A 16215-nucleotide genomic window follows, 5' to 3' on the forward strand; every position below is an offset into this window, starting at 1 on the left:
GCCCGTAGGCGGCTGGAATATCTAATTGAAATAAAATAACAGCGACGAGTAATATGATCAAGATTATGTAATTAATAAACTTCCTAGATGGATGAAAGAACGTGCGACATATTTCCAGGACTACGACGACTCTGATTTTCAGACACATTTTAGGTTATCTAAAGCTTCCGAACATAACCTGGAATTCCCAACACATAGGTAGGCCTAAAATAAATTCTCAGTTATAGCTAATATCTTGTACGGTACACGACTGGGTGACTTTTAATGAAGAATGAAGGAATACTGACTTATTTTTTGAGTGACATACAATGTGTAGGCTATAATTGGGTTTTCTTATTCCCTTTGTTAATGCTTTCTGCCACCAAGTTCAATAACAATTCACTCTCTTGGAAAGTCATATTAGGCTTCTTTCTCCGTTTCTGCTCAATAGCGGACATAATTTATGCAAATTATTTGCAAACCCCGAATGGAATCAAAAACTTGTTTACAATTCAATAGTGGCGGCAGCACGTCGTCATTTGTTTTCTGTACGTCAGTATGGAAAAATGCGGTTCAAACTGAGATTGAAACGAAAACTTAGTTTTGGTAAACCGAGATAATAAATTCTGTGGTGAATACGGAAGTGAGCGTTATCTGAAATAATGACATATCCGAGTTTTGAAAATCTAAGATAACAGCAAAAGTTACCGACGTTGGTGAATATGGGCCTAAAATACTTCTCACATGTGGTCTCTTTTTACTGGACAGAAGAAAGAGAAAATTAATTTACTCAGCCATAGCAACCATCCAGTAAAGTTTCATTTCCATTGCCAGACAGAAGCACAATTGGAATGGTGAAATTGTTAAGCAAGCCGCCTAAATGGTACCACTTCTGAAAGTCTGTAACTCGGTAGTTGAGGTCATAAAGTATTATTATCAATCATTTATCACCAATGCCAGTATCTACTTCTTACTTTGCTGTTTGTTTGTCCAACCCTTGTCCCGTTTTCCTACAGGGTCGGGTATGAGGTGAGATGAATCTGCCGTGGCAAGTTTTTATGACCAGATGCCCTTCCTGACGTCAACCTCATCAGAGGAGTTAATGAGATGAAATTAATGACGTGATATATGATGGTAGGGAGAGGGTGAAACCCGGTGTCGGCACATAGCTTACTCCTGTCAAATAGCACCAAGGGGTCTGCTCAAGGGTTAATGTCCGCATCCGACAGACGAATCACCATAAACAGAGTCATATGCCCTTACTCCATATGAGCACTGCGGGGAGGTTTGGAATTTAATCCAGGCTTTTGGCATGCAATGTAGTGATTAGAAATTGTATACCACCACCTCCCCTACCCTGCTGGCCAACATTCTGATGGTGAAGTTTTTTTTGACCAACGGAACTCGAACCAGCTAACCTCGGTGTCAGACCATTTTAGACTTCAGCACCTTAACGATCATGGCCACCAGGCGGGCTCTACTTCTTACTTTGTTAATTTATATTATTTGAATGTCTTTGAAGTGCTAATTCCTTTTTCATCTTCCTTATTATTCTTGTGAATGGCTTATAACTGTAGAATCCTTGACTCATAAAAATATCACTTCCAACTGGTTGTGAACATTTTGTTGTGAATATCTACACTTGATTGCTGTTTATTGTGTAGGTGACTTGTGCGTTTCTGAAGAACGTCTGAAGGAGAAGCGTTCACCAAATGACTTTGCTCTATGGAAGAGTTCCAAAGCTGGCGAGCCATGGTGGGATTCACCCTGGGGCCGAGGACGACCTGGCTGGCACATTGAGTGTTCTGTCATGGCCTCCGACATCTGTGGTGAGAGTATGGACATTCACACGGGTGGAGTAGATCTCAAGTTTCCCCATCATGATAATGAGCTGGCCCAAGCAGAGGTATGTATTATACTTTTGTATCCCTGTTTTTTCTACTTGTTTAACATCACACTGACACATTGTAGGTTTTTGGCAACAGAGGAGGTGGGAAAGGACTAGGATTGGGAAGGTAGTGGTCATGGCCTTAATTAAGGTACAGCCCCAGCACTTGCTTGGTGTGAAAATGGAAAACCATGGAAAACTATCTTCAGGGCTACCAACTGTGGGACTGGAACCCACTGTCTACTGAATGCAAGCTCACAGCTGTGCAACGCTAACCACACAACCAACTCACTCAGTTTTGGTATCCTTGGTATCTCCTATATTTATACCGGAATGAATGAACTGGGTGCATAAAACAGTGTTGGCCATGTATGATTTCAGAAACCATTGTTTATATAGGGGGCATCTAAAGGTCCTGTCTTCCAATTACCTAAATAGAGAAATCTTCGACCACATCAGTGGTTCAGACTCAAAAGGCTTTACTGCAACTGATTTTAGATTCTTAAATATGACTGCTGCAACTCGTAATGTTTTGATGCACTGGTAATTTTGCCAAAACCGATTGAGTTGGCTCCATGGTTTAGGTTGCGTGCTGGGAGCTTGGATTCGGGAGGCTGCCTTGGAGACAATGAAATACAGTAGGGTGATGAGATGTTTATTGTACATGAAATTCAGCAGTCCAAGATTAATGCTGAAGCTTGGGCAAATTTTTGTAATTTGGAAACTGAATGATGATACTGTAGCATACAGGAGTGGCATCCCAGCATTCCAATAGAGTCCCTTAGTATAGTTGTTCGAATGTTTACTGTGAAGCCTTCAACAATTCATTGCCTACACTGCACATATCTCTGTAAAAGCCATTGTCAAGTCAGATGCCTGCTATTTAGAAACTACTTTATGGTTAGTTCTGGTGATGGTTTCATTGTGATTATCTACTCCTCTGAAAACTGTTCAGCAAAATTTTCTGAGAAACCTGGATCTCTACTACTTTATTCAGTTTCTTCTATAAAATGTCTATGAAAATTATGTCACCTGAACTGCATTGTTTACACACATAAGTTACAAATTGTTTATTTAAAATAGATTACTCCGCCATTGTCTGGTCCCAAGTCCGGAATGAGAAAGGAGGAGGGTTTGCTGGTCTGGCACCCAGCTGTAAAACTGCTAACGCCGAGTGTTGGGCGGTGGGAAATAACCTGACTCCCTAAGGGGGCCAACGGCTTCGGGCGAATGAGCCCCTTTGGGTGGGGTGATGGTCCCCACAGTGGAGGAAATGCCACTAGAATCCATTATGCAGCGTCTGTTCTCCAGGTTAGGGGCGGCTGCACAAGGCGTTTGTACTCCAGAGGAGCGGCCTCATTATCACCTCACTGGATCACATCCAGAGTTGTAATTCGGGACCTAGTCCCACACAGGTGACACCTTGACAGTCAACCATGGAAGGTCTTTTAAGGAATACTCCACCGGCTGAACCAAAAGTTCAGAGAAGACAGCATTCGGATATGGTGGGCTGCCATCTGAAAGATACCATGAAGTCCGAGGCACGGAAATACCCCAGTACCACATACACGAATGAGACAAAATCAAGAATCAAACCAAAGCAGATGATGACATACTTCTCTACACACAATATAAACTCACTCATGCAAACCGGTAAACTAAAAGTGATCACTGACATAATGGACCAACACAAAATTCTTATCATGGGATTACAGGAAATTGGAAACACTGACCAGGATGCCCTGGAATCTCACCTTAAAGGCATCTAATAAAATCTATACTGTAATAAATGCCCATGTTCTCACTAATGATGAAAACAACTCCTCAAAAGACCATGAGGAAACAGAAGAATTTTGGGACCTATTGGACCAGACCATAGATAACATCCCCAAACACCATGTAAAATTATTAATAGGCGACTTCAACGGTCAACTAGGCAGAGAAAGAAAATACCGTGACATCATCAGAAAATGGCCAGCACACAAGAAAAAAAAATAAAAATGGAGAGAGACTAGTTGACCTGTGTAGAAACCATAATTTAATCTCAAAATCTACATGTTTTAAGAGGAAACCTCAAAAACTGAAAACATGGAAACACCCTGACTACACTAAAGGAGAATAGCAACTGGATCACATCTGCATGGACAAATACCACCACAAAGAGATCTATAACATCAAAATCCTTCAAGGAATAGACACAGGTTCAGATCACAACGTAGTTAAAATTAAAATTAAACTTACTCCCCAGAGGAGACAACAAAAGCAAGCCCTTAAAACTAAAAGAAAATTAGATCCTACCCAGCTAATCAACAACAAAAATTACCAGAAAGCAACTGAAAAAATAAAAATCACAGATAAACTTGAAAACTTAGTATACAACCTTAAACAAATTGCAGAAGACCTGGCTCCAATTAAACCACGTAAAAAAACACCAATGGTGGAACAGTGAATGTGATGAAACAGTGGAGAAAAGACATCGGTCATGGCTATTACATCAGTCCCAAAACACAGAAATATCCTATCAAAATCTAGTAAAACAGAGAAAAGAAACTACCCAAGTCTTAAGAAGAATAAAAAGACAGCATCATAAGGACACACTGCAGTTAATTGAAGAACAATTCAATAAAACTCAATCAAGGGACTTCAGAAAGCAGCTCCAAAAATATGAACCCCCAACCCTACTGATGAAGGATGAAAATGGTAAGCTGGTTCATAACAATAAAGACAATGCAGAAATTCTGGCTAAATATTTCAACAAGCTTTTAAATTGTGAGGAACCTACAGAACTCCTTCATTTGGACACCAACACCCCAATAAAAACACCACCAGAGAACATCAATCCCCCCCACAATAAAGGAAGTCTACCAAGCTCTGAATAAATTAAAAAACTACAAAGCGCCAGGAGAAGATCAGACCTTTGCAGAAATCTGGAAATATGCAGGAACATCAGCAAAAGTTGCCCTCCATCAACAACTTGTCTCTATCTGGATTAAAGAAGAACTACCAGAACACTGGACAACAGCCCTCATTCACCCACTGCACAAAAAAGGAGATAAAACCGACCCTAATAACTACAGGGGTATCTCGCTCCTAGACATAACATACACAATATTTTCAATAATCATCCTTAATAGGATAAGTTTACAACTTGAGAAAGAACTAGGAGAATATCAAGGAGGTTTCAGATCCTGGAGGAGCTGTCCTGATCAGATCATAAGTCTTAAGTTGATAATGGACTATAACAGGAGAAGAAATAGATATGCTGATAACATTTGTAGATTTCAAGAAAGCTTATGATTGCATCCATAGAGAATCTCTGTTTTAAATTTTAAGACACCTTGGACTACACCCAAATTAATATACATGATAAAATTGACTCTCACCAACACCAAATCAAAAGTAAAGTTTAGGGGTGAAACATCAGAGGCATTTGAAATTAAAACTGGACTACGGCAGGGAGATGGGCTCTCACCACTATTATTTAATTGTGCTCTAGAGATGGTAATGAGGGAATGGTTTAGGAAATGTCCCCCCAAAATAAAGATTGGCCGAAAAATCAAAACAGATTGCCTGGGTTTTGCTGACGATTTAGCATTACTAGCAATGGACATAAAAGAAGCAAAAACCCAAATATCAGAACTTCAAAACATTGCAAATAAAATTGGCCTCAAAATATTATTTGATAAAACAGAAATTATGCCCCAAAAACCAACACAATTAAAAGAAGTTACCATAAATTGTAATAAAATCAAAATAATAACTCAATTTAAATATCTTGGTGAAGTAATAACACATAACGTAAATGAAAAAATCTCAATCCAAACAAGAACATATAGATTAGCTAAAGCCCAAAAAAACATGGGATATCTACAAAGAGAAAAGTCTATCAATACCGTATTTACGCGAATAATACCCGCACATTTTTTTAAAAATTTGAGGCACGAAATTGGGGTGTGGGTTTTATTTGCATCAATATTGGCTTTTTTTTTTTTTTTTTTTTCAAAATCAGCCTTTCTAAATTCAGGATGCGGGATTATTCGGTGGCGGGTATTATTTGCATAAATACCCGTATTTACACGAATAATACCCGCACATTTAAAAAAAAATTTGAGGCACGAAATTGGTATACATTTTTTTGCGTCAATGTTGGCATTTTTTTTCAAACTGAGCCTACCTAAAGTTAGGGTGCGGGGATTATTCGCGTAAATACGGTAAATACAAAAATAAAACACTACAACACAGTTATAAAACCAGAAGCTATATATGTAGCAGAAACACTTTTTTACCTGAATGAACAATCAAAGACTGACGGACTTCAGAAAATTGAAAGGAGGATTGGAAGAACCTGCATCAACAAAAAATACCAGAAAGATGGACAGTGGTGGTTAATACCTAACAAAGTCATGAACAAAGAGAGAGAACCCATAACGGATACTATGCGTAAGAGGAGACTGGGATTCTTTGGACATATCCTGAGGATGCAGGATTTGGGACTTCTGAAACAACTAGTACAACACAATCTCGTTCTAAAATTACCACAGCAGAATGTAAATGGATCAAAGAAGTAAGAGAGGATCTGAAGGAAATAGGCCTTACAACAGAAGACACCACAAATAAGATAAAATTGAATACAGAACTCAAGAATACAAACCTCTGCTTTACCCTTACACAAAACAAACCAACAACACGCATATTTTCAACTGAGGAAAGGGCATGAGGATCGGAGCGTCTGAAGAAGTACTGGGAGGACCGCAAAGCCGAACAATCTCTTCAAAGAGACCTGAACGACGGACGGACTAAAGTTATCCTATGTGGTCATAAAAGAAGAAGAGAGAAGAGAAAATAGATTACTGTTCTTTGGACATGTTGTTATTTCAAATACCTTCTTAGAAACACAATCCATATACTGCGTGGTCCACCCGCCCCTTGCGATCTAGTTTTATTCAGCTCACTGCATTTACTACTATTCTGAAATAGTGTATAATCCTGAATACCACCCACACTTTTTTTTTTTTTTTTTTACAGAAATATTACTCTTCAACAAGTCAGAGAGCTTTTATGGGATGACAAAGTACCCAAGAGAACGAAATTAGCATTATATAAACAGTATTTCATACCAATTGTAACATACGGACTAGAAACGCTGGTAACTAATAAGAGACAAGATAGTAAGATCCAAGCAGTAGAAATGAAATTTTTAAGAACATCGGTTAAAAAGACAAGAAGAGATAGAATCCAAAATATTAAGATCAGAGAAGAGCTAAATATAGAACCATTAGTACAGAAGATACAGAAAGCGAGACTGAAATAGTTCGGACATGTAAAAAGGAATGAGAAAGGAACGGGTAGCAAGACGGGAATTGGAAAGAGAAGTTGAGGGGAAAGATACCAGTTGGAGGACCGAGAAGAAGGTCGATGGACCAGATTTGGAAGGACATTAGAGAAGCTGGATTGGATGTGGCGGAAGTAATGGAGCAGGAAAAGTGGAAGGAGATAAAGGAGTGGAGGAGGCTTGTTAACCACATCCGGGTGACTGGAGTGGGATGATGATGATGATGATGATGATGATTGGTCCTTAAATTCTGGTGTGGGTGCCTTTCATATCATGGTTTCAAAATTCATTGTTCTGAAAAGGTGGCAACACGGTTTCATGTCGCGCAACTTGACAATGGCTGAAAACTTGCTCCGTCACTTACTTCCACGTTACCGGAACCCCATGATGTGGTAGTTGATTAATACTTCGTGTACTGAATGAAGAAGCATCAGTGGTAACAAGTGATGAATTAAAAAAAGTGTTTGCGGTCATGTACTGTGAGTGAGAAACTTGAAGTTATAACAGAAGCTGAAACTGTCTGAAATCATGCCACCAGCTGAAAGTATGATACTGATGAATCATGTATTCATGATTGGAGTAAGAAGAGGGAAGTTTTATTTAAAACTAACGGTGATGATGCTACAGGACAGAGTTCACAGTTTCCTGAAATTGAAGAACAGCTTCATAAATACGTGACTGAAAGACGTGAATTAGGTTATGGTGTATCGACTGAAATGTGTCAACTAAAATCATTAGAGATCACAAAGGAACTTAAAAAAGATGGCTTTACTGCAAGTCATGGGTGGATAAGGAACTTTTATCGAAGAAACAGATTGTGTATGCATAAACGTACGTAATTATATTTCATGATGCCTCCCTGTTGCCTTTGAAGAAAAGTTGACAGCTTTCCATCGCCACGTTGTTTGTTTGCAGAAACACAATTCCTATCTGCTTTCTCAAATTGGGAATGCTGATAGACGCCCATTTATTTTGAAATGCCACTAGACAATGCTGTTCACATTAAGGGCTATAAGAGCATTACTATCAGGACAGGTGGTAACGAAAAGCATGCTGCATGGTAATGTGATGCATGTTATCTGACGGAACCAAACATTCTCCATATGTGATTCTGAAAAGAAGACACTTCTGAAAGGACATTTGTCATCTGGTATTTTTGTTCAAACCCAAGAATCCGGCTGGATGGACAGTGAGCTAATTGAGGACAGGGTGAAGTGTGTTTGGCAACATCACCCGGGAGTTTTATTGTAGAAAAAGAGCCTGCTTGTGCTCGACAGTTATCACAGGCATACTACAGATGCCGCAAAGGAATTGATAACCAAAGAAAAATCTGATCTGGCACTAATTCCAGGAGGGCTGTCCTCTATGCTAGAGCCATTAGATGTTTGTGTCAACCGGCCTTCCAAAGCTGCATTGAAACAGCTCTACAGTGAGTGGATGGCATCTGCTGGCAATCACGCACTGACACCAACTGGACAAGTGAAACTTGAAGTCCATTACTTGCAACAAGTGAAATGATCCGAAGTGGAACTTCTAAACAAATGGATAAAAACTGTATGAGACTGCATCTCTGACGACTTGGTGAGGAAAAATTTCAAGAAATGTGGTATTTCAAATTCTATGGATGGTAGTGAGGACGACTATCTATGGGAAGGTGACGGTGATCAAAGTTCCGATGTTGGTAGTTCTGATGACATTAAATTATGACTGATGTGTACATTGAACTAATTTTATTTCTCATTGTAGGGTTTGTTTTTTTATTACTTGTAAAATGTTTTAAAATAGCACTTTTGTGACACATTTGTAGAAATTACAAAAATTGTTAGAAGAATAACCTCCATTATGTTGACTAAAAAATTAAATAAATAAACATGTGATTTTTTTTCTAAATTTTGACGTTAGAAATTAAGGTCTTATTTGGTGGCAGGTGGTATTTGGAATTATACGGTACATCGGTTCCTCTCCCTAAAACGGGGTAATGTAACAAGATGTGTGGCTACAGGCTAGAAAAAAGGAATCGTGCCACTACTATATTAATTCATTATGCGTACCCCAATTGAATTTGTAAAACTAACACAGATACGAAGAACATGTATCTTACAACAGGAGGTGCACACACAAATCAGGAAAAGGTATTGCTTAGGCTGTGAACTGCTAGCTGCGTGTCAGCCTTCCATTAACTCACTTTGCAGGGGCGTGGTTAGAGATCTGAAATTGAACAGTGTTCAAGGGTTCTGTCTGTCTGTTAGGTCATCAGCCCAGAGGCTGGTTGGATCCTCAAATAGCACCACCAAAGGTTATGCGGTTATAAGGAAACCCCAAAAACCAATGGCAGCACCAAAATGAGGCGTACTAGGCAAGTTTAACTCCCAGTTGCCTGGGATGTGGCAAGGTTGCTTACGTAATAGTTTCCACAGACTGATTTGTTTATTTGGCCCTGAAAAGGTCCGTTCTTATGGTGGAATATGGTATGGAGCTGTGTTGGAAGTACTATGAAACGTGCCAGGATTTCAGTTACCTACATTGTTCAACACAACCCCTGCTCAAACTGACGTCCTCCATGGTCGATACAAAGCTGCATGCGATGTTGTAATGACCGTCTGGCACATTGCACACCTCTCCAGCATAATGGATCAGCATGCCTCGGTGATGAGCTATCTAAGGTGACCAGGATTGGCCAGTTCCTGTGCGTGCACCCGTTGTTTTATAGGCCAACAGAAAAATATCCAGGGGCATAAGTTTGGGCAATTTGGAGGGCCAGGGGCAGGTCCTCCCTTTCCTATCCATCTATCAGGATACAGTGCATGAAGACAGTTCGGATGACCACCACCGCGTGTGGTGGAACACTGTCATGTTGAAACCATGTCCTGCAGCGATCACCTCATTGGTCCCCCTTTTCTTTGAGGGACCTGTGATGGGAGAATGCTATCTGTAGTTTCTCCAAGCTGAACTACCACAGAGCCAGTTCACTCGATTTGACAAAATTATCAGTGCATCAAATCATTATGAGTTGCAGCAGTCAAGTTCAAATTGATATGAGAGGCACTTACAGAACTACTGGAACTTCTAGCAGATATACCATTTGATATATCATTTACTGGGGAAAAGTTCAATGACTCAAGTCTTTTCCATTCAAGATACAGAAGTCAAGTCAACCATTCCTTAATTTGATAAGGTAACTTTCTGATGCAGTTTTGTCTAGCCTGTCTGAATTAAATGTGTCGTATGCCACAAGGAGTGTGAAACCGTTGCTTATATTCTGGGATTCTTTGATCATGGTGCACTGTTACAAAACTCATGTTATCACACTACCAGATCAGCTTGCCTTGAAGGAGAAGGTATTCAGCATCTGACTGCAAGCAACAAGCAGACATCATTAAATTTAAGCCAAATTTTCCTTGTGTGTACATCATTGATTGTACAATCGAGTTCCATTTAATCAATAAGTATTGGGTTTTATTATCATTTGTTAAAGTTAAATGTTAGAGCCTATGCATAAAATTACATGCCAATTGCCTACAAATCTGTGCTTAAATGATTATGTTTGTTTCAGGCATATTTTGACAACGATCACTGGGTGCGGTACTTTCTCCACTCAGGCCACCTTACCATTGCTGGCTGTAAGATGTCAAAGTCTTTGAAGAACTTCATTACTATTAAGGAGGCTCTGACACAGCACAGTGCGAGACAGCTGCGACTAGCATTCCTCTTGCATTCCTGGAAGGATACACTTGACTACAGTAGCAACACTATGGAAATGGCTTGTCAGTATGAACGAATGTTAAATGTGAGTTGATAAATGTATATTTTTCTCTATTATCTTGAATTGTACCAATTAGATAAATTAATTTCAAACATTGGAGCCTCCGTGGCTCAGGTAGCAGTGCACTGGGCTCTCACTGTTGGGTTCCATGGTTCAAATCCCGGTCACTCCATGTGAGATCTGTGCTGGACCAAGCGGAGGTCGGGCACGTTTTTCTCTGGGTACTCTGGTTTTCCCTGTCATCTTTCATTTCAGCAACACAATCCAGTATCATTTCATCTGTCAGTCATTAATCATTGCTCCAGAGGAGTATGACAGGCCTCGGCAGCCGGCACAATTCCTGTCCTCGCCGCTAGATGGGGCTTCATTAATTCCGTTCCTGACCTGCTCGTATACTGGAAACAGGTTGAGGATTTTCAGTTGCAAACATTATTCTGCTGTAATCTATCAGCTTCATTGTCCGTATTGATGAATTAAGAATGCAAGTATACTTGCATTATTCTGCTGGTTGGATGTCTATGGACAATCGTGAGTTTTAACTTGGACCTGTTGAGTTATGTCGTGTTTAGAATACTGTATCTCAAGCTCAAATGGAGGCTGAAAGAATCTGATAACACAGCAGCTTATGCTTTTCATTACCTCAGGATATCCTTAGAACCAGAGTTGGCTGGTTTAAGTCATGGTTTAAACCAAATGGTTTTTCTTTAATAAATCATCTTGATTCATTTAATGACATGTAATTGTAATTACTGCTAGAATTTTACTTATGTTACTGTCAAATTAGCCCCAATTATATCTTTCAAATGTATTCATATTAATCTAATGTGTAATGAGCCATACCCTGGGAAATCCCCTTCATATGGGAATTTTTTTCCAAGGGAAACCCCCCTTCCGAATGGGTAATCCCCTTCTGAATGCAAAATTCCATTCCAGGGGTAATTCTCTTCCAAATGCTGGTGCAGACTCTGGCTTGACAGCTGGTAATCAAACATGGCTGCATGCATTGACATTACTAAGGATGAAAATCACATAATTAGATCAGAATATTCATGAAAGTGTTATTCGCTTAGCAACCTGCTAAGTACAGAATGTATTGCGAGTTAGGGTAAGCAATTTATACGTTGTATTTATTTGCTTTTAGTCAACACAGTATATTATATTCTGGAATTTATTCATGTTCTAGAGGGTATAGTCGTGAATTTATTTTATTCCTGTTACATTTATTAATATTGAGTATTTTAGTGTTAAAGGGAGATTTGTGTGTTTTGCGATTGTGTTTAAGTAGTTTAATAAAAATGTTTGTTTGTGATGCCAAAGTTGTTATGGTCATTATCTATTTGATTTTTGAGTTTTCTCTTTTTATTTATTATAGCAATATTTTTAATTATAATAGGATATTATTTTATTATACATGATCAATTAATGATTTGACCTATGCACTACCACTAAGAACACATGAAGACCCAATGCAGTGGATTTGGTCAAAACCGGCAAAGACTGCCAGGAACTGAACCCGGGCCTCTTAGACAAATAATACAAATGTAAGAGACGCAGAGAGATTAAAGTAGAACAGGAATAAGGGCAAAAACTTTCTGTATTAAGGAGAGAAAAATCAAAAAAGGCCGCATAGGCAAAACATAGAGGCCAAATAATCTAATAGTTTATATTAATTGTGCGTGGCCCATAATCAAAATTAGGATTCACTGTTTATCACACCTTCTCTCTCTTACCGAGCTCGATAGCTGCAGTCGCTTAAGTGCGGCCAGTATCCAACATTTGGGAGATAGTGGGTTCGAGCCCCACTGTCGGCAGCCCTGAAGATGGTTTCCCGTGGTTTCCCATTTTCACACCAGGCAAATGCTGGGACTGTACCTTAATTAAGACCACGGCCGCTTCCTTCCAATTCCTAGGCCTTTCCTCTCCCATTGTCGCCATAAGACCTATCTGTGTCGGTGCGACGTAAAGCAAAAAAACCCTCTGTCTCTTACCTTAATATAAGACGTGATGAAAACTCAGGTATAATGGCATGGCGTCTACCTCAATTAAGTGAGGAACATTTATTCAGGTGGGTTAAAAGTATTTCTTTTATGCATATCAGGTCCAAGCGACCGTAAGTTAAAGGAGAAACAGGACTCTATTATAACATTCTCTGTTCTAGTCGAAAAGATGAGACATAATTCCCACAACAATAACACCCGAATAAACAAAAACCATATCCCCCGAGAATACAAGATCGTTGAGTTAAAGAGCTTAAAACAGGAGAAGAGGGAAGGATACTCCGAGCTCATAAAATTAAAGCAAAGAGAAAAGGGAGAAAGGTGAGGTTGCCATGGTTACACGCCAAATAAACAAAGATAAAATAGAAAGGCATCCCGTCAAGAATAAAACATAATAAACTAGAAAATAGGTAAAGAAAGCCAATGACGGCAGTGTGTAATGAATAATAAATAAGTAAATTAGACACAAAGGTACCACGGATCCAAGACCCAGAACCACCCTTGTCTACACGGAGACCATTGAGTTTAGATCGCCGATAAGGGGACACACAGGCCAGATGCATAAGAACGTCAGCCACACAGCACATAACTAAACAAACAACCGCTCTCGAGCTCAAACAGACAATACGAACCAGAAAGTGGTCCATCATAGAGAGACGGAGTGTCTCCAATCAAAACGCACAGAAAGCAGTCAATCGCATTGTTAGCTTGTATTCATTCCACGTAAATATGGTGGACATGAAATATACAGAACAAGCGATAAAATAATAGAACATGAGCTCAAGCGGTATGTTAAAGAAGTGACACGAGTGAAAGGTCTTGGACAGCACACAGCAGACGATCCCATACACACATGAATCCATGCTACCTTCTGTTTTAAAAACAAACATAGTGGATCGGTAATGGAAAATACCGAAAGAAGGGTATAAAAGCAAAGTTAACACACAAATAACTTTGAAACACGTGATGAGAGAAGCCTTTCTAACCCAACCATAGTGAGCATAGGATGAAGCAATTATCAGACCAAGAGAAGATTAAAGAAAAATAAATACCTCAGATACGTAGGCAATTAACATTCTCGAAAGGCCGAGAATTGTACAAAGACATCTTGAATCTATTAAAATATCCTTTATATGCCACAAAGGCGACTTGGAAATCCATCGCTTCCATATTCTCAAATCAAAAACTCTCCATCCAACCAACCAGAAAGATAACCCAATAAGACGGGGCAGAAACGAAATGCTTTGACATATGCTGATGCATGAGATGCCATCTACCAGAATAGGGAAAGTTTACGTAATAGTAACAACACATGATGGGGAGAGTAACAGTTCACAGGAGATCGCTAGGAACGCGACGTCTTCAGAACAGGCAAACGTAGCATAAAATGGTATGGTCCGGTTGACCTATCAATGTCTCATGATTCACCGGCAGGTAATTCCGGAGGGAATAAAACAAAAATGAAGCATCGGTCCTGTAGGTGAACTATCGGGCTATGCAAGGAGTAACATAACCACTATACCACATGTTAGTTAAATTAATGGTTTATTGAACATCCAACATCTCTGTACATGTACACTGTTGTAGAACACATACTCCACAACAATACACTTCCTGCTGCTTGTTACATACAGGCTAACATGTTGAGCTCAGTGAGCTCCTCCAACTATACACATATTATATAGCCACACAGCTGATCCATGGATTTTACATACTCTCATGGAATAAATGCATCATTCAAAGAGTACACAACCACAGAGTAAACACTATGAGGGAACATTGACCCTCTACAGGTCCAGTAGAATGGACGGACGAATTTGCCAAAGTTGTTTTTAGTAAACTCTTTAAATATATAGATTTTCAGTTCTAATTGTATATGGACAGCCCTGAGATTGGATTGAATGCATCGAGCCTTGGGAATCCCTGAATTGAATCTCACTGTTGACTGACACACACAATATGAAATCTTCAGGCAGACTGACCAACCATATGCATTTCGTTAACAACAGGTGCAGAGTATAAAATATTGCATTGTATTGATGTATTGATTACACCAATTTTTATCAGTGTCCACTTATAGTTTGACTGTATGCTTGTGTGATAAGAATGCCAAAGAGGAGATTTGTGTTTAATAAAGACTCAGAAGAAGAGTTTCCATGTATAAAGAAGTCAGAATATGTTTATTGTGTGAAATATAATTCTCAATTTTCTGTTGCTCACAGTGGGAAGGACTATTTTATTCAACGTTTGAACACAGTTGTTAAGCAGAAGGAAGTAGATATCGCAGCCTTTGGCTCCAGTTGTAGGATTACCTAATTTTTTTCACAAAAAGGTCATTTGATAACAGTCAACGTAATTTAGCAGCTTCAGAAAACACTTTCATATATCATACTGTGGAACATAATCACTCCTTTCGACCCACTGATTGCTTTTCTAAATTAGTTAGGAAGCCTTTGAAAACCACAATATATTCTGACCGACACCATCCTCCAGGCTACCAAACCAGCCCTTTGGACGCTGGGCAGAAAAACCTTACATGCCTGGGAATAATGCTCCCAGGTGAGATAGTTGGTAGTGCATTTGCCCACAAAGGGAGTTAAAGTGAATGCAAGAAAGAGAGAGACAAAACACAGATGGGTAAAAACAAACATAACACAGCATAAAAGCACCAAAAGAAGAAAAACACATTTACCGGAAACAGAAGTGAAGCGGCTTAAGGCCGTGGTCACGGTTTACGAAAGGGACAGTGGCAGTGCTCCAATGAAAACGGTGAAATGAAAAACAACACCTTGGTAACACAAGATAACTTTAATTGGTACCAAATTAGATATAACAACTTCAAGAGAAAAATAAACATCCTAACTGAAGTTAAATTCTATGAAAACTTTGAATTAATAGAGAAAAGAAGTAAAAAATGGTTTGCCAGAAAATAAATTCGATATCAAATGATTTGCAACAAAAATCGGATAGTATGTTAACTTTAAATTAATTGAGAATAATAAAATGATCTGCAACAAAAATCAGATAGTATGTTACTTTAAATTAATTGAGAATAATAAAATGATTTGCAACAAAAATCAGATAGTATGTTAACTTTAAATTAATTGAGAATAATAAAATGATTTGCAACAAATATCAGATAATACGTTGACTTTAAATTAATTAAGAACAGTCAAGTGTTTTGCAGCAAAATAAATCAGATAATATGTTGACCTTAAATTAACTGAGAATAATAAAATGATTTGCAACAAATAAA

The 16215-nt window shown here is 38.9% G+C and overlaps 1 protein-coding gene across 1 annotated transcript in view; it reads left to right on the forward strand.

Annotated features, from left to right (window-relative positions):
• CysRS (cysteine--tRNA ligase, cytoplasmic) overlaps positions 1–16215 on the forward strand; it is a 123845-nt gene that overhangs the window by 41887 nt on the left and 65743 nt on the right. Inside the window, exons 6-7 of the mRNA XM_067142685.2 lie at positions 1644–1885; positions 10753–10986. Of these exons, the coding sequence (XP_066998786.2) occupies positions 1644–1885; positions 10753–10986 (476 nt within the window). The remainder of the gene's footprint in view (positions 1–1643; positions 1886–10752; positions 10987–16215) is intronic.

This window comes from Anabrus simplex, chromosome 3 (assembly GCF_040414725.1).
Source record: "Anabrus simplex isolate iqAnaSimp1 chromosome 3, ASM4041472v1, whole genome shotgun sequence".
In the NCBI taxonomy this organism is placed as follows: Eukaryota; Metazoa; Arthropoda; class Insecta; order Orthoptera; family Tettigoniidae; genus Anabrus; species Anabrus simplex.